The sequence below is a fragment of the Heterodontus francisci genome, chromosome 1 (genome assembly GCF_036365525.1).
Source record: "Heterodontus francisci isolate sHetFra1 chromosome 1, sHetFra1.hap1, whole genome shotgun sequence".
NCBI lineage: Eukaryota > Metazoa > Chordata > Chondrichthyes > Heterodontiformes > Heterodontidae > Heterodontus > Heterodontus francisci.
This window is the reverse complement of record NC_090371.1, coordinates 233352640-233374082: the sequence shown is the minus strand read 5'-3', so window position 1 is coordinate 233374082 and position 21443 is coordinate 233352640. Positions and strand designations below refer to the sequence as shown.

Genomic DNA, 21443 nt, shown 5'->3' with positions numbered 1-21443 from the left:
GAGATGATTGTGCTAGGTTTCCCCCCAATTCCCATTGACTTTAATTTGGCGAGGGCTCTTTGATGTCACATTCGGTCAAATGATGCCTTGATATCAAGGGCAATCACTCTCATCTCACCTCTAGAGTTCAGGTTGTTTGTCCATGTTTGGACCAAGGCTATAATGAGGTCAGGAACCAAATGGCCCTGGCAGAACCCAAACTGAGCACCAGGGAGCAGGTTACTGCTGTTTAAGTGGTGCTTGATAGCAATGACGACGACACCTTCCATCACTTTCCTGTTAGTGCATAATGATACACAATCAAAAAGAGAGAGAATTGCATTTATATGGTGCTTTTCACGACCACCGGACATCTCGAAGTGCTTTACTGCCAAAGAAGTACTTTTGAAATGTATTCACTGGTGTAATGAAGGAAATGCAGTGCCAACCTGCGCACAGCAAGTTCCCACAAACAGCAATGTGATAAAGACCAATTTTTTTTGTGAGACAAAAGCGAAATACTGCAGATGCTGGGAATCAAACAAAAACAGAAAATGCTGGAAATACTCAGCAAGTCAGGCAGCATTTGTGGAGAGAAAAACTGAGTTAATGTTTCAGGCCTATAACCTTTCATTAGAACTGACAAAAGTTAAAAATGAATAGGTGAATAGGCTTTGAGCAAGTGAAGGGGGGGGGGGGTGCGGAAGAACAACAAAAGGGAAGGTCCATGATAGGGTGGAGGGCAGGGTAGATTAAATAACAAAAGGTTTAATTGTACGAAGCCAAGAGGAGTGGTAAAGAAATAAATGATGCGTCTGGATGAGGTGTGAATAGCAGGATAGCAGCCGTTCAAACACCTTCTTTGGCCTCCTTGTCTCGAGAGACAATGGATAAGCACCTAGAGGTGGTCAGTGGTTTGTGCAGCAGCGCCTGAAGTGGCTATAAAGGCCAATTCTAGAGTGACAGCCTCTTCCACAGGCGCTGCAGATAAAATTGGTTGTCGGGGCTGTTACACAGTTGGCTCTCCCCTTGCGCCTCTGTCTTTTTTCCTGCCAACTGCTAAGTCTCTTCGACTCGTCACTCTTTAGCCCCGCCTTTATGGCTGTCCGCCAGCTCTGGTGATCGCTGGCAACTGACTCCCACGACTTGTGATCAATGTCACAGGACTTCATGTCGCGTTTGCAGATGTCTTTAAAGCGGAGACATGGACAGCCGGTGGGTCTGATACCAGTTACGAGCTCGCTGTACAATGTGTCCTTGGGGATCCTGCCAACTTCCATGTGGCTCACATGGCTAAGCCATCTCAAGCGCCGCTGGCTCAGTAGGGTGTATATGCTGGGAATGTTGGCCGCCTCGAGGACTTCTGTGTTGGAGATACGGTCCTGCCACCTGATGCCAAGTATTCTCCAGAGGCAGCGAAGATAGAATGAATTGAGACTTCGCTCTTGGCTGACACACGTTGTCCAGGCCTCGCTGCCGCAGAGCAAGGTACTGAGGACACAGGCTTGATACACTCGGACTTTTGTGTTCTGTGTCAGTGCGCCATTTTCCCACACTCTCTTGGCCAGTTTGGACATAGCAGCGGACGCCTTTCCCATGTGCTTGTTGGTTTCTGCATCGAGAGACAGGTTACTGGTGATAGTTGAGCCTAGGTAGGTGAACTCTTGAACCACTTCCAGAGCGTGCTCACCGATATTGATGGTTGGAGCATTTCTGACATCCTGTCCCATGATGTTCGTTTTCTTGAGGCTGATGGTTAGGCCAAATTCATTGCAGGCAGCCGCAATCCTGTTGATGAGTCTCTGCAGACATTCTTCTGTGTGGGATGTTAATACAGCATCGTCAGCAAAGAGGAGTTCCCTGATAGGACCTTCCGTACTTTGGTCTTTGCTCTTAGATGGGAAAGGTTGAACAACCTGCCCCCTGATCTTGTGTGGAGGAAAATTCCTTCTTCTGAAGACTTGAATGCATGTGAGAGCAGCAGGGAGAAGATGATCCCAAACAGTGTAGGTGCGAGAACACAGCCCTGTTTCAAACCACATAGGATAGGAAAGGGGTGTGAATTGCAGGATAGCAGCCGTTCAAACACAAAATAACGGAATTAGGAAAGAAAGAGAGGAGGGGGAAGAAAAGGCGAACCAGCAAAAAAAAATGTAAAAATAAAAAATGGGGCCTGTGGTTATGATCTAAAATTACTGAACTCAACGTTGAGTCCAGAAAACTGTAAAGTGCCCAGTCGAAAGATGAGGTGCTGTTCCTTGAGATGGCATTGAGCTTAATTGAAACACTGCAGCAGGCCAAGGACAGAAAGGTCAATGTGGAAGCAAGGTAGAGAACTGAAATAACAAGCGACAAAAAGCAAAGGGTCGTGCTTGCGAACTGAACAGAGGTATTCAACAAAGCAGTCACTCAGACTACGTTTGGGCTCCCCAGTGTAGAGGAGATCTCAATGTAAGCAATGAATACAGTGTTGCATGGAAAGGTGTAGTAGGAGAGGGGAGACATGGCTGAAGATTGGACCAGGGCATTGCGGAGGGAACAATCCTTTGAATACTGAAAGGGGATGGGGAAGATGTGTTTGGTGGTGGAATCATGCTGGAGGTGGCAGAAAAGGTAGAGGATGATCCAATAATTATAGAGACTGATGGGTGGGAGAGGAGAAGAGGAACCCTATCATGGTTCTAGGAGGGAGGGAGAGGAAGAGGTGAGAGCAGAAGTGCATAAAATAGGTCAGACATGGTTGAGAGCCTGATCAACCATGGCAGGGAGTGAATCCTCGGTTGAGGAAAAAGGAAGACATATCAGAAGCACTGGTATGGAAGGTTGCATCATCCGAACAGATACGACTGAGACGGAGGGCTGAATTTTGTATTCCTGCTGCCGCATGGAACATGGCGGGCATCCCCCAAGGGACCCGCGCCAACGTGATTTCGTGGCGGGTGGCCATTGTACATATTCACAGCTGCCCTCCCAATCACTGTTCCCGGCATCACCTGAAGGAGCAGGTGGTGGCGCCATTTTTAAATGGCTGCCAGCCCTGCGAACAGTACACTAAAATACAGAGTTCATCCCTTCCCCCTCCCCCACTCATCACATTGCAGAGTTCACCCCTTCCCCACTCCACCCATCAGAATGCAGAGTTCACTCCTTCCCAATCTTGGTGGTGCCAGCTTTCCCTGGATGGGAAAGTAAAGGCGTGCGAGTGCCGCTCGTCGTGGAATTGAGGGGGAACAGGGCGAGGACCGGGAATTGAAGGCAAGTTCGCTGTGGTTTATATTTTAATTCAGGCAAATGTGTTATTTAAATATGCTAAGTCAGGTCCTGTCGCAGGAATTTTCAAAATGCCCCACAAAAAGAGAGGCAAAACTAGGATCCATGCCGGTACCCACAGCAACACTTCTTATTTGGAGGATGTGAGTGGAGTTGAAGGAGCTGTTGTTCAATGTGAGAACAAGTTCAGCCAAGTGGAGGAAGGTGGTGACAGAGGGAACTGGTTGGCCCTCCGTTCAAGAGAAGCAGAACGCTCTCAGACCATCCAACTGGGGGATGTAGAGTGATTGGATGTCTATAGTGAATAGAGATGGTGAGGGACAGAAAATTGAAAACTGTTGAAGTGACAGAGGGCATCGGAAAAGTCATGGATGTAGGTGGGAAGAGACTGGACAAGGAGAGTAAAAATAGAGTCAAGATAGGCAAAAATCGGTTCAGTGGTGCAGGAACAGGCTGAAACAATGGGTTTATCAGGGGAGTCCTGTTTGTGGATTTTGGGAAAGAGGTAGAAGCAGGCTGCTCATTGTTGGGTGACTTTAAGGTTGGAGGCCATGGAGGGAATATCTCCAGAGCAGATAAGGTCAGTGACAGTCCTGGATACAACGGCTTGATGTTCAGTAGGAGGGTCACAGTCCAGGGGGAGGCAGGAGGAAGTGTCAGAGATTTGGTGTTCAGCCTCTGCTAGGTAGAGGTCAGTACATAAAACAAATGCACCACCCTTGTCAGCAGGTTTGATGACAAATTAGGGTTGGACATGAGAGAACAGAGTGCTCCAAGTTCAGAGGGAGGCAGGTTAGAGCGAGTGAGGGAGCAGAGAGATTGAGATGGCCAATGTCACGCCGGCAGTTCTCAACGAAAAGATCGAAGGAAGGTGAGAGGCCAGAGGGAGGGGTCCAGAAGGAGGGAGAATATTGGTGACAGGTAAAAGGTTCTACTGCGTGGGGAGATGACCCCTGGCCAAAGAAGTGGGCAAGGAAGAAGTGCTCAGCATGATGCCGAGCTCAAAATTCAATGAAGTGGGGATGTAACTAAAAGAACTAAGACCTCTGCTGAGGACAGATCATTCAAAGTCAGAGAGGGAGGGTCAGAGGGCATTGTGAATACACAGCAAGGGGTGAGATTTGAAGAGATGGGGTAAGAGAGAAGGGGAGGGAAGAAGGATCCAGAGGGGTGGTGGTACTCATGAATTGTTGAAGCTTGTAAAACTGTGAACCATGACAGCTTTGAGATAGGATGAATTGGCATTGCTTAAGAAACATAGAAAATAGATTGGCATTGCTAAGAGAGAGGTCGAAAGTGTGCATGTGGCGAAGAATGGCATTGAGAGGGGATCTTAGGATGCAGCGAGAACAACGGCTCGAGGAATGTTGAATTTCTAAAAGATATCTGCAATTTCTGTTGGATTCCACATGGCAATGTTTGTGATGTTGACTGAGGGATAAACATTGGCCAGATACCAGGGATAACTCCCCTGCTCTTCTTCGAAATAGTGCTTTTATGTCCGTCTAAGAGGGCAGACCGGCCATGGTTTAACATCTCATCTGAAAGACCTCAGAGTGCAGCACTCCATCAGGATGGCACTGGAGTGTCAGCCTTGATTTTTGTGCTCAAGTCCTGAAGTGGGATTTGAACCCGAAACCTAGTGACTCGGAGGCAAGAGTGCGACCAACCGAGCCATGCTGGCCCTCCAGATATGTATAATCACTAGTAAAGCTCACATGGCTTTGCCCCAGTACTTGAAATGCAGAACCCAGTGAAAGTCTGAGATCACGATAAAATCAAAGGTTTCAAGTTTTGACAGTCCTCCTTCTCTCTCCTTGCAGAGGTTCCCCTCTCTGCCTTCTCCTCTGCTTGTCTTGCTTATGCTGCAGAGCAAGTGGCACTGCAAATATTGTCCCTTACCTCTGCAAGGCAATGTTGTTTTTTGCCTTTCTGTGGTCATCAAAAACTTTCAAATTCCTCCAGCAACTCACCACAGAACTTACACCAACTCGGCCGAAGCACAAGCAAGTCAAAGGCACCTCAGCTACAACCTGTTGAATGGCCCTTTAAATAGCCCCAGAAAAGGAGGCATCTTGCTTCATAGTACTTATTGTTTTAGGACTGAAGGAATTCGTTATCTGTACATTCGTTAACCAATATCCGTATCTTGGCGTTGCATCAGTCTCTTGACATCATGACTGAATAGGTTTAGCAATTTCGAGCACACGTAGGGGATGGACCTGCATACATACTACAGCTGAGTTGCGCTGTGCATTGAGCAGGAAGTGGCCAGCGGCACTTCCTACGCTGCAATTTTCAGTTAGGCCTTGAAGCAGTACTACGCGAATGAATTTCGCACCAATTGAGTAATAACAGTTTGGTTTTTACACAACTATTCTACAGTATTACATTAAGTGGTGAGCAATTAATACAACTGGTTTAACCTTCAGGAAGTCTTGCTCCAGTTGGCAAGACTGGAACCAGCATGGGTCACCGTTATGACAAACAGACATCCGACTGTCCCAGGACAGAAGGGAACAGGTTCTACCTGAGCTGCCTTGGGCGACACCTACACAATACATGACGTGTAGGTGCATGTGTGCTGAAGCCACATATTGAGGTGTTTCTAGGTAAAATGCCAAAGCAAAACATGCTGAGATACTTTGACCATTTAACCAATATTAAAATTTTCTAATGCTCTTCTTTTCCTCTCTCCTATTTAGTTTCTCAGCCTCAACCAACAATTCAAGTTCTCTCCCCACCTTCTCGCTCTCCTTCCGCCCCTCTTTCTGATCTGTTCCACTTAATGTGATTCTGTCTCTGTCTATCTTGCCCTCTCAGTTTTTAGGCATTGTTTATTCGCCAGCTTTATTTTAAGTTTTAACTTAAACTTTATTTTAATCTATTCAATCATGATGTCACTGGTGTCAAGCTTCAAAAGGAGAGCAAGAGAACATGTCAAGCAATATGCACCTAGCTTGCTAATTCTGACGCCATTGAGATTGGGGCTGAAGATTCCTTGGGTCAAACAAAATATCACATATAATGCGAGAATATTGACCATTACTAGTTGACGAGTTTCCTTGTATACAGCAAGCTAAGATGTTCTCTGGTATAAAAACAAGAAATGCTGGAAATACTCAGCAGGTCTGGCAGCCTCTGTGGCGAGAAAAGCAGAGTTAACGTTTCGGGTCAGTCACCCTTCTTCGGAACTCTGGTTCTAGCTAAACCTATTCAGTCATGTTCTCTGGTATACTAGCTGAGCTTACAGATAACAGGTTTTGTTTTGGAACAATCTGTATTGAGATTGCACATTCTAACAAACCTGCAAAACAGTTGGAGGCCAAGGAAATTAGGACATTGCATAAACAGCTGAGCATGGATCAGCTTGGTGGAATGAAAGAAAAATATTGTTGACTGCGCATAACCCAAGGTAGCTAAAATGGTTTAAAAGAGTGTCAGTTCCGTCCAAAAGTTAGATAACTAGAAGTCTCCTCGCCTTAATGGCAGCTCACAAAGGTGCAAGTCTGATTATCTTGGAACAGGTTGCATTAACTACTTGTCATTTTGCATTAGCACAACACTGCTTATGGTCAATGTTTAAAACTACTAGGGTCTGAAGCACATGAGGTTCCTGTTGCAGCATTAACAACTCATTGTTGCAACCATAAACACAGGAAATCAGTTAACACTGGCTCCGTCCATGCTAGTGTTAAGAGATTGACTGATCCCAATCTGAGTAATTCATGGAACAGTTCATGAGCGAGTTATAAACAATGCCAATCATTTAAGCAAATGTAGATCATAAGGGTGCATTTGGTTGCTTTTTTTTTTAGAGATACAGCACTGAAACAGGCCCTTCGGCCCACCAAGTCTGTGCCGACCATCACCCACCCATTTATACTAATCCTACACTAATCCCATATTCCTACCACATCCCCACCTGTCCCTATATTTCCCTACCACCTACCTATACTAGTGGCAATTTATAATGGCCAATTTACCTACCAACCTACAAGTCTTTTTGGCTTGTGGGAGGAAACCGGAGCACCCGGAGAAAACCCACGCAGACACAGGGAGAACTTGCAAACTCCACACAGGCAGTACCCAGAATTGAACCCGGGTTGCTGGAGCTGTGAGGCTGCGGTGCTAACCACTGCGCCGATTTGTGACAAATCTATAGATGATAGCCTACCCCACAAACAAAAGAAATATTATGAATGACGCGTGTACCAAAGAATTCATTGTTCTATAATCCAGCCATATGCAGAAAAAACATTCCACTTGTGCATCCCCTTGATTTAGTAAACAGAAAATATAGAACAGTTACATGAGTTGCTTATAGCACTAACCAAAGAGAAGCATTTAAAAAAGGAAAATTGGAAAACTATGCTTGCGCTCTGGCAAGGACAGCAAATTACAAAACTATGGAAACAACTAGAAGCAGAGATCTATCACAGCCAGAGGCTGGAAGTTCAATGAGACTAAAACAGAGTGATTGCATCAAAATTTTGAAAACCCAACTAGACCAAAAAACCAAAGAAATGCAACTTTAGCAACATGAGTAAATTATCTTTAAGCCGAAGGTACAAGGAAATCCAGAAAATTAGGAGCATATATAACGCTGAGCAAGAACAGCAGGAGGGTTTAAATAGGATGTTGGAACAAAAGGTGAGAAAATTGGGCAATGCATTATCATAAAGAATCCTGAATCAGTAACAAGAGGACAAACGCGGTATAGAACAAAAGGGAGACTATCTAAGAAAAGAGCGGAGCTGAGGAAAAGTTTAAAACAAAAGAAAGGCATTATGCATGCCATAACCACCAACCTCATTTACCCAAAAGATAACGGATACTGTTAACAAGCATGAGCACAACCGAGACAGGGATCAGGAGGACCAGGATCTGGAACGAGGATCTCCTGACATACACAAAACTCCACAAGTGGCGATGAGACCTATATGAGTAGTTAAAAAAAAATGACAGGTATTGACACAGGTGCTCTAACACTCCCTGGGCATTCCCCCGTGAAAGCGTGGAAGTTTGTTGACCGACAGATTTTTAGCAGTTTAACCCCCTCCAGTCCCACTCTTGTCTTTGATATGTCAAGAAAACCCTGTATGCCAAATGAGAGATATTAATCTCATCAGTTGGAAACTTATATTAGACTTAAAATGCGAAAAAAAATCCTACAGTAACTTTTTAAAAACTAGCAGCCAGGATGGCTACTGGAATTATCAGAAATACCAGGAGAATGAACTGGAGACAAAAAGTCTAACAAGAAGCCCAGGCAGGACAATGGCTTGCTCCAAGTGCTTGAATTACCTAAATTGTCTTCACTAGCCTGGCAGTCAAGGCAATCCTCAGACATTCACTTTGAAAGAGCCAAACCCCTCCAAGTGGGAATTAGCATCCTGGGGCATGTGGAACCTTGAATTTCATTAGAAGGTTCCAGAAGACCTCATTAGAAACAAAGGAGACTGAAAGAACCACGTGACCACCTGTTCGTCTCTGAAGAAATTGGGTGCTGTTACACAGACAAAGAGACAAGCAGTAACTGAGACTGCAGCAGCAGAGGAAGCCGTATACTTCCCTCTCGCCCCTGAAAATATCATGTTTGAAAACCGTCTGCGACTGGGGGACCCGCCAAGCCTACAGATTGCTACATCCAGCGAGCAGGGAGAGAGCCAACTACAATTTTGCTTTCAAGAAAACCCTGAGCAAAGTAAGTCAGCCAAAGTGCACTTTGACCAACCAAGGACTTCAAGAGTACAACTCCAGCAGGACAATTACCGAATCATCCAACTCAAGCTGTGTATTTAACTTTTATAATATTTGATATGAAGATCTTCCAAAAGGTTTAATTTAAAGGGTTAAATCATAACAGGAGAGCTCAAAGCCATGGTGTGCTCCTCGTGCTCTCTGTGGGAAGCCGGGAACAATTCCAGTGCCCGGGACCAGCACGTGTGCAGGAAGTATCTCCAGCTGCAGCTCCTGGAAGCCCGGATTTCGGAGCTGGAGCAGCAGCTGGGGACACTGTGGAGCATCCACGAGGCGGAGAGTATCGTGGATAGCACATATAGAGAGATGGTCACACCGCAGGCTCAGACCCAACAGGCAGGAAGGGAATGGGTGACCACCATGCAGAGCAAGAGGACTAGGCAGGCAGTTCAGGAATCTCCTGTGGCTATTCCCCTGTATAACAGATATACTGCTTTGGATACGGTTGGGGGGGAATGGCCTCTCAGGGGAAAGCAGCATCAGCCCAATTTGATGCACCATGGTTGGCTCTGCTGCACAGGGGAGGAGCAAAAAGTGTGGGAATGCAATAGTTATAGGGGATTCAATTGTAAGGAGAACAGATGAGTGTTTCAGTGGCCGCAAAAGAGACTCCAGGATGGTATGCTGTCTCCCTCGTGCTAGGGTCAAGGATGCCTCAGAGCAGTTACAGGACATTCTGAAGGGAGAGGGTGAACAGCCAATGGGCGTGGTACGCATTGCTACAAATGACGTAGGTAAAAAAAAAAGGATGCGATCCTAAAAGCAGAATATAGGGAGTTAGGAAGTAAGTTGAAAACTAGGACCTCAAAGGTAGTGATCTCAGGATTACTACCAGTGCCACGTGCTAGTTAGAGTAGAAATAGCAGGATATATCGGATGAATACGTGGCTGAAGAGATGGTGTGAGGGGGAGGGTTTCAGATTCCTGGGGCATTGGGAGCGGTTCTAGGGGAGGTGGAACCAGAACAAACTAGATGGGTTACATCTGGGCAGGACCAGGACTGATGTCCTAGGGGTAGTATTTGCTAGACTGGTTGGGGAAGGTTTAAACTAAAATGGCAGGTCTCAGAGGAGGGGGGAATCAAAGACGAGAACAAAAGACAGTAAGGGGAATAAGAAAAGCGATAGGCAGAGAAATCAAGGGCCAGAATCAAACAGGGCCACAGTGAAAACTAGTGGAAAGGGGCCGAGTAATGTTAAAAAGACGAGCCTTAAGGCTTTTTGCCTTAACGCACGGAGCATTCGCAATAAAATGGATGAATTAATCACGCAAATAGATGTAAACGGGTATGATATTGTGGCGATTACGGAGACATGGCTGCAAGGTGACCAGGGATGGGAAATGAACATCCGTGGGTATTCAGTATTTAGGAAGGGCAGACAAAAAGCAAAAGGCAGTGGAGTTGCATTGCTCGTTAAAGAGAAAATTAACGCAATAGTGAGGAAAGCTATTAGCTTTGGCGATGTGGAATCTGTATGGGTAGAGCTGAGAAACACTAAAGGGCAAAAAACATTAGTGGGGGTTGTATATAGACCACAAAACTGCAGTGGTGATGTTGGGAATGGCATTAAACAGGAAATTAGAGACGCATACGATAAAAGGAACATCTGTAATTATGAGTGACTTTAATCTGCATATAGATTGGGCAAATCAAATTAGTCACAATACCGTAGAGGAGGAATTCTTGGAGTGTAGATGGGATGGTTTCCTGGACCAATAGGTTGAGGAACCCACTAGAGAACAGGCCATCCTAGACTGGGTATTATGTAATGAGAGAGGAATAATTGACAATCTAGTTGTGCGAGACCCCTTGGGGATGAGAAACCATAATATGATAGAATTCTTCATCAAGATGGGGAGTGACATATTTGATTCTGAGACTAGGGTCCTGAATCTCAGTAAAGGAAACTACGAAGGTATGAGGCGCGAGTTGGCTATGATGGATTGGGAAACGTTACTTAAAGGGACGACGGTGGAAAGGCAATGGCAAACATTCAAAGAGCGCATGGATGAACTGCAACAATTGTTTATTCCTGTCTGGCGCAAAAGTAAAACGGGAAAGGTGGCCAAACCATGGCTTACAAGGGAAATTAGAGATAGCATTAGAACCAAGGAAGAGGCATATAAATTCGCCAGAAAAAACAACAGACCTGAGGATTGGGAGCAGCTTAGAATTCAGCAAAGCAGGACCAAGGGATTGATTGAGAAGGGGAAAATAGAGAACGAAAGCAAGCTTGCGGGGAACACAGAAATTGACTGTAAACGTTTCTATAGGTACGTGAAGAGAACAAGATTAGTGAAGACAAATGTAGGTCCCTTACAGTCAGAAACAGGGGAATTTATTATGGGGAACAAAGAAATGGCTGACCAACTAAATGCATACTTTAGTTCTGTCTTCACAAAGGAGGACACAAATATCATCCCAGAAATGTTGGGGAACATAGGGCTTAGTGAGAGAGAAGAACCGAAGGAAATCAGTATTAGTAGAGAAACGGTGTTGGGGAAATTGATGGGATTAAAGACCGATAAATCCCCAGGGCCTGATGGCCTGCATCCCAGGTTACTAAAGAAAGTGGCCCTAGAAATAGTGGATGCATTGGTGGTCATCTTCCAAGTTTCTATAGACCCTGGAACAGTTTCTACAGATTGGAGGGTGGCTATTGTAACCCCACTATTTAAAAAGAAGAGAAAGCAGGGAATTATAGACCAGTCAGCCTGACGTCAGTAAGTGGGGAAAATTCTAGAGTCCATTATCAAAGATTTTATAGCAGAGCACTTAGAGAACAGTGGTAGAATCGGACAGAGTCAGCATGGATTTACAAAAGGGAAATCATGCTTGACAAAACTACTAGAATTCTGAGAGGATGTAACTAGTAGAGTTGATGGGGGGGGGAGGGGGCGGGGTGTGGAGGTGGTTTATTTGGACTTTCAGAAGGCTTTCGACAAAGTCCCACATAAGAGATTAGCGTGTAAAATTAAAGCACATGGGATTGGGGGTAGTGTATTGCGATGGATAGAAAATCAGTTGGCAGACAGGAAACAAAGAGTAGGGATAAATGGGTCTTTTTCCGAATGGCAGGCAGTGACTAGTGGGGTACCGCAGGGATCAGTGCTAGGACCCCAGCTATTCACATTATATATTAATGATTTAGATGAGGGAACTAAATGCAATATATCCAAACTTGCAGATGACACAAAACTGGGTGGGAGGGTGAGTTGTGAGGAGGATGCAGAGGGGCTTCAGGGTGATTTGCACAAGTTGAGAGAGTGGGCTAATGCATGCCACATGCAGTATAATGTGGATAAATGTGAGGTTATCCACTTTGGTAGCAAAAATAGGAAGGCAGATTATCTGAACGGCTGTAAACTGAGAGAATATGCAACGTGACCTGGGTGTTCTCGTACACTAGTCGCTGAAGATGTAGAATTGAGCAGAACGGCATGGCCCTATGCGTAATGGGAAATATAGCCAAGTTAGGAATAGTAGCTTTGCTGAGCTTTGATTTTAAGTGGCAGAAACCACAATGAGATAGTTAAAAGTAAATGCTGAGAGTGTGAGATTGTGAAGATTAGCCAACACCGGTAATTGCAAAGACATCTGTTCTTTATGGCCTGAGTGTATGACTCCCTGTGGTTTGGAACAAATGGACTCATGTGAATCAAATGATATCCCTCCCTGTGTGAGTGATAAGGAGTGCTAGGCCCCTCTTATCTTCGTGAACTGCCACTACTTGATGTAGCTGCAGACTGCACGAAACAATCAGGAATGTAAACCTAATAGAGATAGCAGGATGCTTCGCAATTATAGCTGGGGGAAAGGAAATTATGATGCGATTAGGCAAGATTTAGGATGCGAAGAATGGGGAAGGAAACTGCAACCGATGGGAATAATCGAAATGTGGAGCTTATTCAAGGAGCAGCTACTGCGTGTCCTTGATAAGTATGTACCTGTCAGGCAGGGAGGAAGTTGTCGAGCGAGGGAACCGTGGTTTACTAAAGAAGTTGAAGCGCTTGTCAAGAGGAAGAAGAAAGCTTATGTCAGGATGAGACGTGAAGGCTCAGTTAGGGCGCTTGAGAGTTACAAGCTAGCCAGGAAGGATCTAAAGGGAGGGCTAAGAAGAGCAAGGAGAGGACACGAGAAGTCATTGGCGGATAGGATCAGGGAAAACCCTAAGGCTTTCTATAGGTATATCAGGAATAAAAGAATGACTAGAGTTAGATTAGGGCCAATCAAGGATAGTAGTGGGAAGTTGTGTGTGGAATCAGAGGAGATAGGGGAAGTGTTAAATGAATATTTTGCGTCAGTATTTACAGTAGAGAAAGAAAATGTTGTCGAGGAGAATACTGAGATTCAGGCTACTAGGCTAGATGGGATTGAGGTTCACAAGGAGGAGGTGTTATCAATTTTGGAAAGTGTGAAAATAGATAAGTCCCCTGGGCCAGATGGGATTTATCCTAGGATTCTCTGGGAAGCTAGGGAGGAGATTGCAGAACCTTTGTCCTTGATCTTTATGTCGTCATTGTCGACAGGAATAGTGCCGGAAGACTGGAGGATAGCAAATGTTGTCCCCTTGTTCAAGAAGGGGAGTAGAGACAGCCCTGGTGATTATAGACCTGTGAGCCTTACTTCGGTTGTGGGTAAAATGTTGGAAAAGGTTATAAGAGACAGGATTTATAATCATCTTGAAAAGAATAAGTTCATTAGAGATAGTCAGCACGGTTTTGTGACGGGTAGGTCGTGCCTCACAAACCTTATTGAGTTTTTCGAGAAGGTGACCAAACAGGTGGATGAGGGTAAAGCAGTGGATGTGGTGTATATGGATTTCAGTAAGGCGTTTGATAAGGTTCCCCACGGTAGGCTATTGCAGAAAATACGGAAGTATGGGGTTGAAGGTGATTTAGAGCTTTGGATCAGAAATTGGCTAGCTGAAAGAAGACAGAGGGTGGTGGTTGATGGCAAATGTTTCATCCTGGAGTTTAGTTACTAGTGGTGTACCGCAAGGATCTGTTTTGGGGCCACTGCTGTTTGTCATTTTTATAAATGACCTGGAAGAGGGTGTAGAAGGGTGGGTTAGTAAATTTGCAGATGACACTAAGGTCGGTGGAGTTGTGGATAGTGCCGAAGGATGTTGTAGGGTACAGAGGGACATAGACAGGCTGCAGAGCTGGGCTGAGAGATGGCAAATGGAGTTTAATGCGGAAAAGTGTGAGGTGATTCACTTTGGAAGGAGTAACAGGAATGCAGAGTACTGGGCTAATGGGAAGATTCTTGGTAGTGTAGATGAACAGAGAGATCTTGGTGTCCAGGTGCTTAAATCCCTGAAGGTTGCTACCCAGGTTAATAGGGCTGTTAAGAAGGCATATGGTGTGTCAGCTTTTATTAGTAGGGGGATCGAGTTTCGGAGCCACGAGGTCATGCTGCAGCTGTACAAAACTCTGGTGAGACCGCACCTGGAGTATTGCGTGCAGTTCTGGTCACCGCATTATAGGAAGGATGTGGAAGCCATGCAAAGGGTGCAGAGGAGATTTACTAGGATGTTGCCTGGTATGGAGGGAAGGTCTTACGAGGAAAGGCTGAGGGACTTGAGGTTGTTTTCGTTGGAGAGGAGGAGGAGGAGAGGTGACTTAATAGAGACATATAAGATAATCAGAGGGTTAGATAGGGTGGATAGTGAGCGTCTTTTTCCTCGGATGGTGATGGCAAACACGAGGGGACATAGCTTTAAGTTGAGGGGTGATAGATATAGGACAGATGTGGGAGGTAGTTTCTTTACTCAGAGAGTAGTAAGGGCGTGGAACGCCCTGCCTGCAACAGTAGTAGACTCGCCAACTTTAAGGGCATTTAAGTGGTCATTGGATAGACATGTGGATGAAAATGGAATAGTGTAGGTCAGATGGTTTCACAGGTCGGCGCAACATCGAGGGCCGAAGGGCCTGTACTGCGCTGTAATGTTCTAATTCTAATTACTTGTCACAAGGTAGAGACAGAACTCATGATCCATGTAGGGAGTGAGACCAGAATGGTTATTGATGATTCCTATGCTCTTGCTAATTAGCTTGCTTGTCCGCTTTCTTTTATCTTGCTGGTGCAAAACAATATTCTGTTAGTAACAAGTATGTATGGAGAATGGAGTGTATTGTTAACCTCAGTAACAGATGTACTGCATGTCACCACGTGGGTGAAGTCGAATTGTACCGCACTGATTGGTTGAACAAGAAGGTGTAGCATGAATCGTAATGTATAAACAGTAGTACCTGTATCAAAAAAACTTACTTACTCTGGTGAACCCGACAGACTCTGGTGGAGTCAGTGTCGTTGTATTAGAGTAAGTCAGCCGGCTAATAAAGTAATTGATTTTACCTACACATCCGACTCAGTATATTTACTGAACCAGACTGAAGGCAAAAAGAACTCAGATTTACAAAGGTAAGCATGCAGGTCCAACAGGCAGTAAAAAAGGCAAATGGTATGTTGGTCTTCATAGCAAGAGGATTCAAGTACAGGAGCAGAGATGTCTTGCTGCAGTGATACAGAGCCTTGGTGAGGGCACACCTGGAATATCTGAGGAAGGATGTTCTTGCTATCGAGGGAGTGCAGCGATGGTTTACCAGACTGATTCCTGGGATGGCGGGACTGATGTATGAGGAGAGATTGAGTCGGTTAGGATTATATTTACTGGAGTTCAGAAGAGTGAGGGGGGATCTCATAGAAACCTAGAAAATTCTAACAGGACTTGACAGGGTAGATGCAGGAAAGATGTTCCCGATGGTGGGGTAGTCCAGAACCAGGGGTCATCGGCTAAGGATACGGGGTAAACCTTTCAGGACTGAGATGAGGAGAAATTTCTTCACCCAGAGAGTGGTGAACCTGTGGAATTTGCTACCACAGAAAGCAGTTGAGGCGAAATCATTGTATGCTTTCAAGAAGGAGTTAGAGCTCTTGGGGTTAAAGGGATCAAAGGATATGGTGCAAAAGCGGGAACAGGTTACTGAGTTGGATGATCAGCATGATCATAATGAACGGCGGAGCAGGCTCGAAGGGCCTACTCCTGCTCCTATTTTCTATGTTTCTATTTCTTCTCGACTTTAATCCAATTGCCAGATCAAGTATTCCCTCGGTTGTGTGTGTGTGTGTGTGTGTGTGTGTGTGAGTGAGAGAGAGAGTGAGAGTGTGATTCTCGTGTGAATGTGTAGCGCAATCTTTTGTGTTTTTTAAAATCGGGTTAGAACGTTAAGTATAATAAACTTCCCTCTTTCTTGTTTAAACTAAAGAAAACCTGTTTGATTGGTTCTTTCACAATTACAGTAAAGGAAAAAGGTAAAAGACTCACGGAGGTGATAAGCACAACCACTGTTTAAAAAGTAATAAACCCTGTTGCAAGCAAAAGAGGAAGGGCAAGAGAGGGGAGCCTGAGACCCCCTCCTCACCTGACCATAACAGTTATCAAAACTGTTTTAAGCATTTTGAAAATGGGTTTTCTGTACATTAATGCTGTTTTACATTTAGTAATTGTTTGACGCGTTTTTTCGGGCCCACGATCGATTCTGCTGACCATCTGGGTCTTCATTCTCACAGAAATACCTCCAGCAGTGCATCCTCCAATATTCGACTCTTCAAATAGTTTAGAGTCATAGATTCTAGACTAATTCGTCCTCCACATTTTCTCCAAAACTGAACATAAGTTTGTCAATTCTCCATGATGACTCCACCCTACCTACATCAACTTTATCCCACCACGGGACCTCTGATTGTAACTCTGGATTTCCACCTATTGTCTCCTCTCTATTCCCCATTTACTACTAGGATATATCTTACTACGTAAACAGGCCTACGTAACTTGAGTTCCCGTGTCCCTTTATTTTCTTGCACATTTTGGCTGCTGCACCGAACCCGAGCCCTCACTTTCTATTTCCAGTTTACTCTCCCCTTTTTCACCCCTCGTAGACCCTTTCTCTTATCTTGTCATACCTCCTTTCATTTCTCTCCTCTGGGGTAACCTGCCCTTCCAAATCCCGACCCAATTTTTCTGTACTCCCTGACTTTCCTACTCTCCTATCACCATCCCAGTTTTGACTCCCTCTTAGATAAGCCTATAGCTTCCCTGTGTCTCTCGAGGCATCCTCTGAATGGCCCAACGAGGCACTCAACATTGTCTCCTTATGAGCAGCCATCCCAACAGCCCCATCCTGCACTCTTGCTAATCTGCTCACCAAGCACACCTGCTGGGGACTGATCTATCCTCTATCTAAACATGTTGCCTATTTTCTAAGGGTCTGTATCTCTTTGCTTCCTGCCCATTCATGTATCTGTCTAGATACATCTTAAAAGACGCTATCGTGCCCGCGTTTACCACCTCCACTGGCAACGCGTTCCAGGCACCCACCACCCTCTGCGTAAAGAACTTTCCATGCATATCCCCCCTAAACTTTTCTCCTTTCACTTTGAACTCGTGTCCCCTTGTAATTGAATCCCCCACTCTGGGAAAAAGCTTCTTGCTATCCACCCTGTCTATACCTCTCATGATTTTGTACACCTCAATCAGGTCCCCCCTCAACCTCCGTCTTTCTAATGAAAATAATCCTAATCTGCTCAACCTCTCTTCATAGCTAGCGCCCTCCATACCAGGCAACTTCCTGGTGAACCTCCTCTGCACCCTCTCCAAAGCATCTACATCCTTTTGGTAATGTGGCGACCAGAACTGCACGCAGTATTCCAAATGTGGCCGAACCAAAGTCTTATACAACTGTAACATGACCTGCCAACCCTTGTACTCAATACCCCGTCCGATGAAGGAAAGCATGCCGTATGCCTTCTTGACCACTCTATTGACCTGCGCTGCCACCTTCAGGGAACAATGGACCTGAACACCCAAATCTCTCTGTACATCAATTTTCCCCAGGACTTTTCCATTTACAGTATAATTCACTCTTGAGTTGGATCTTCCAAAATGCATCACCTCGCATTTGCCCTGATTGAACTCCATCTGCCATTTCTCTGCCCAACTCTCCAATCTATTTAAATTCTGCTGTATTCTCTGACAGTCCCCTTCACTATCTGCTACTCCACCAATCTTAGTGTCGTCTGCAAACTTGCTAATCAGACCACCTATACTTTCCTCCAAATCATTTATGTATATCACAAACAACAGTGGTCCCAGCACGGATCCCTGTGGAACACCACTGGTCACACGTCTCCATTTTGAGAAACTCCCTTCCACTGCTACTCTCTGTCTCCTGTTGCCCAGCCAGTTCTTTATCCATCTAGCTAGCACACCCTGGACCCCATGCGACTTCACTTTCTCCATCAGCCTACCATGGGGAACCTTATCAAAAGCCTTACTGAAGTCCATCTATATGTATATATATAGTCTGATCCCAAATCGGCACCACTACTCCTCAGACCTTTGAATTCCCTTTTATGTTAATCAATTTGAGCTTTTCAAAAGCACTTTGTTTTAATTAGATTACAGATAAATTGTTATTTCTGCAGTTTGTAAACGTATGGTCTTATTTTAAATCAATTTGAACATTTACAAAGAACTATGTTCTTAATTTAGTTGCAAGTCTGAGTCCTGCTTCTAAAATCGCCACTGGGCCAGCGAGAATGGGAAGACCAACAATTACCTCTGCCTCGACTACATCCCACAACATTTTCGGGCCAGTGTTTCCTTCCATTTAACAACATTATTGGGTCACTGCTTCCCTCCTGTTAAACTACAGCCTAACGCCATTTTTGGTCTAATGCTTCCCTCTGGTTTGACCACATCCCAACATAATCTTAGGGCCAGTGTTTCCCTCTGGTGTGATCACATCCCAAAACATACACTTATTCGGCTGAGTGTTTCGAACAAAATCATATAGTTCCTATATTTACGATTTTGTCAAAAGAAGCAATTCTCAGCAAAATATTTACCGTATCACTACACACAGCAACCGGTTAAATCCTTACCCCCGACTGCTTTAAGAACGGTACTGGCTCCGGCTCCGGCTCCGGCTCCGGCTCTGCCTCCGATCCCACAATAACTTACAGAGACAGCGATCCTGCAGTGATTCTCCCCCGTAACCAGGAAACTCGCAAACGCTAAACATTCCGTCAATCAAAGGCGGACGCTGCAGAACATCATGAGAGCAGAACGACCGACCAACTCCGCCTGCAGCACCACCTGGCGACTCTGCCTGCATGGCCACCTGACTACTCCACTTGCAGCAACCCCTCCCCGCTCCTCCTGCAACACCCCTTCCCACTCCACCTCCAGTGCCACCTGCCTACTCCTATCAGCAGCAGCATCTGCCCACACCCCCTGTTGTACTCCATCTGCAATGCCCACTTCACCTGCAGGGACACCTGTCCACTCCACCTGCTGCACCCCTTGCCTACTCCACCTGCAGTGCCACCTGCCAGTTCCGCCTGCAGCACCCCCTTCCTACTTTCAAGGGTGAGTGACTAGGGGGCATAGATTTAACGAAGGATTAGAGGGGAGATGAGGAACATTTTTTCGTCCAGAGGTGTTGGGGGTCTGGAATTCACTGCCTGAAAGGGTAGTTGAGGCAGAAACCCTCAACTCATTCAAAAGAAGTCTGGATATGCATCTCAAGTTCCGTAATCTGCAGGGCTATGGACCAAATGCTGGAAGGTGGAATTGGGTAGAACGTTTTTCGGCTGGCACAGACACGATTCTATAACTTTCTATGGTTCTACTTGAAGAGCTACCTGCCATACTCCACCTGCAGCACCACATGCCAACTTTGCCTACTCAGTCTGCAGCACCTTCTGTCTACTCAGGCTGAAGCACCATCTGCCTACTCTGCCTGTAGAGTCCCCAGCCTACTCCACCTGCAGCTCCACCTGCCTACTATGTCTGCAGCACCCTCCCGTACTCCACCTGTCGAGCCCCTGCACACTCCACCTGCGGTGCCATCTGTCTACTCTGCCTGCAACGCCACCTGCCATATTCCACCTGAAGTGCCATTGCCTACTCCACCGCAGCACCACCTGCCTACTCCATCTGTAGAGATGCTTGCCTACTCCAGCTGCAGCACCACCCGCCTACTCTGCCCACAGCTTTCCACTGCCAATCCACCTGTGAAGGGGGAGAAAAAAGACTGGACAGTGAACAAAGGAGAAGGCCTGTTGAACCACAAGCTGTCATGAGTGACAAAAACCAGACAAGCGTCAAAGTTTCAAGTTGGAATTAGAATTAGAACATTACAGCGCACTACAGGCCCTTCGGCCCTCGATGTTGCGCCGACCTGTGAAACCATCTGACCTACACTATTCCATTTTCATCCATATGTCTATCCAATGACCACTTAAATGCCCTTAAAGTTGGCGAGTCTACTACTGTTGCAGGCAGGGCGTTCCACGCCCCTACTACTCTCTGCGTAAAGAAACTATCTCTGACATCTGTCCTATATCTTTCACCCCTCAACTGAAAGCTATGTCCCCTCATGTTTGCCATCATCATCCGAGGAAAAAGACTCTCACGATCCACCCTATCTAACCCTCTGATTATCTTGTATGTCTCTATTAAGTCACCTCTCCTCCTCCTTCTCTCTAACGAAAACAACCCCAAGTCCCTCAGCCTTTCCTCGTAAGACCTTCCCTCCATACCAGGCAACATCCTAGTAAATCTCCTCTGCACCCTTTCCAAAGCTTCCACATCCTTCCTATAATGCGGTGACCAGAACTGCACGCAATACTCAAGGTGCGGCCTCACCAGAGTTTTGTCCAGCTGCATCATGACCTCGTGGCTCCGAAACTCGATCCCCCTACTAATAAAAGCTAACACACCATATGCCTTCTTAACAGCTCTATTAACCTGGGTGGCAACTTTCAGGGATTTATGTACCTGGACACCAAGATCTCTCTGCTCATCTATACTACCAAGAATCTTCCCATTAGCCCAGTACTCTGCATTGCTGTTACTCCTTCCAAAGTGAATCACCTCACACTTCTCTGCATTAAACTCCATTTGCCATCTCTCAGCCCAGCTCTGCAGCCTATCTATGTCCCTCTGTACCCTACAACACCCTTCGACACTATCCACAACTCCACCGACCTTAGTGTCATCCGCAAATTTACTAACCCACCCTTCTACACCCTCATCCAGGTCATTTATAAAAATGACAAACAGCAGTGGCCCCAAAACAGAACCTTGCGGTACACCACTAGTAACTAAACTCCAGGATGAACATTTGCCATCAACCACCACCCTCTGTCTTCTTTCAGCTAGCCAGTTTCTGATCCAAAGCTCTAAATCACCTTCAACCCCATACTTCCGTATTTTCTGCAATAGCCTACCGTGGGAACCTTATCAAACGCCTTACTGAAATCCATATACACCACATCCACGGCTTTACCCTCATCCACCTGTTTGGCCACCTTCTCGAAAAACTCAATAAGGTTTGTGAGGCACGATCTACCTTTCACA

At 45.7% G+C, this 21443-nt stretch overlaps 1 protein-coding gene across 18 annotated transcripts in view; it reads right to left on the bottom strand.

Moving 5' to 3' along the window:
• map9 (microtubule-associated protein 9) overlaps positions 1-19152 on the bottom strand; it is a 350433-nt gene extending 331281 nt beyond the window's left edge. For 7 of the 18 annotated variants that reach the window (XR_010975969.1, XR_010975968.1, XR_010975972.1 and 4 more), the window contains exons 1-2: positions 18962-19152; positions 8061-8188 (exon numbers count right to left, since the gene is read on the bottom strand). Coding sequence is in view for 1 of the 18 variants with exons in the window: in XM_068042247.1 (XP_067898348.1) it covers positions 5152-5191 (40 nt within the window). In the remaining 17 variants the exon portion in view is untranslated. Of the gene's footprint in view, positions 1-5151; positions 5239-7464; positions 7488-8060; positions 8189-18925 lie in introns of those variants that run through there. The other 11 variants (XR_010975978.1, XR_010975976.1, XR_010975975.1 and 8 more) reach the window with 6 other exon arrangements.
• Positions 19153-21443: the final 2291 nt, after the last annotated feature.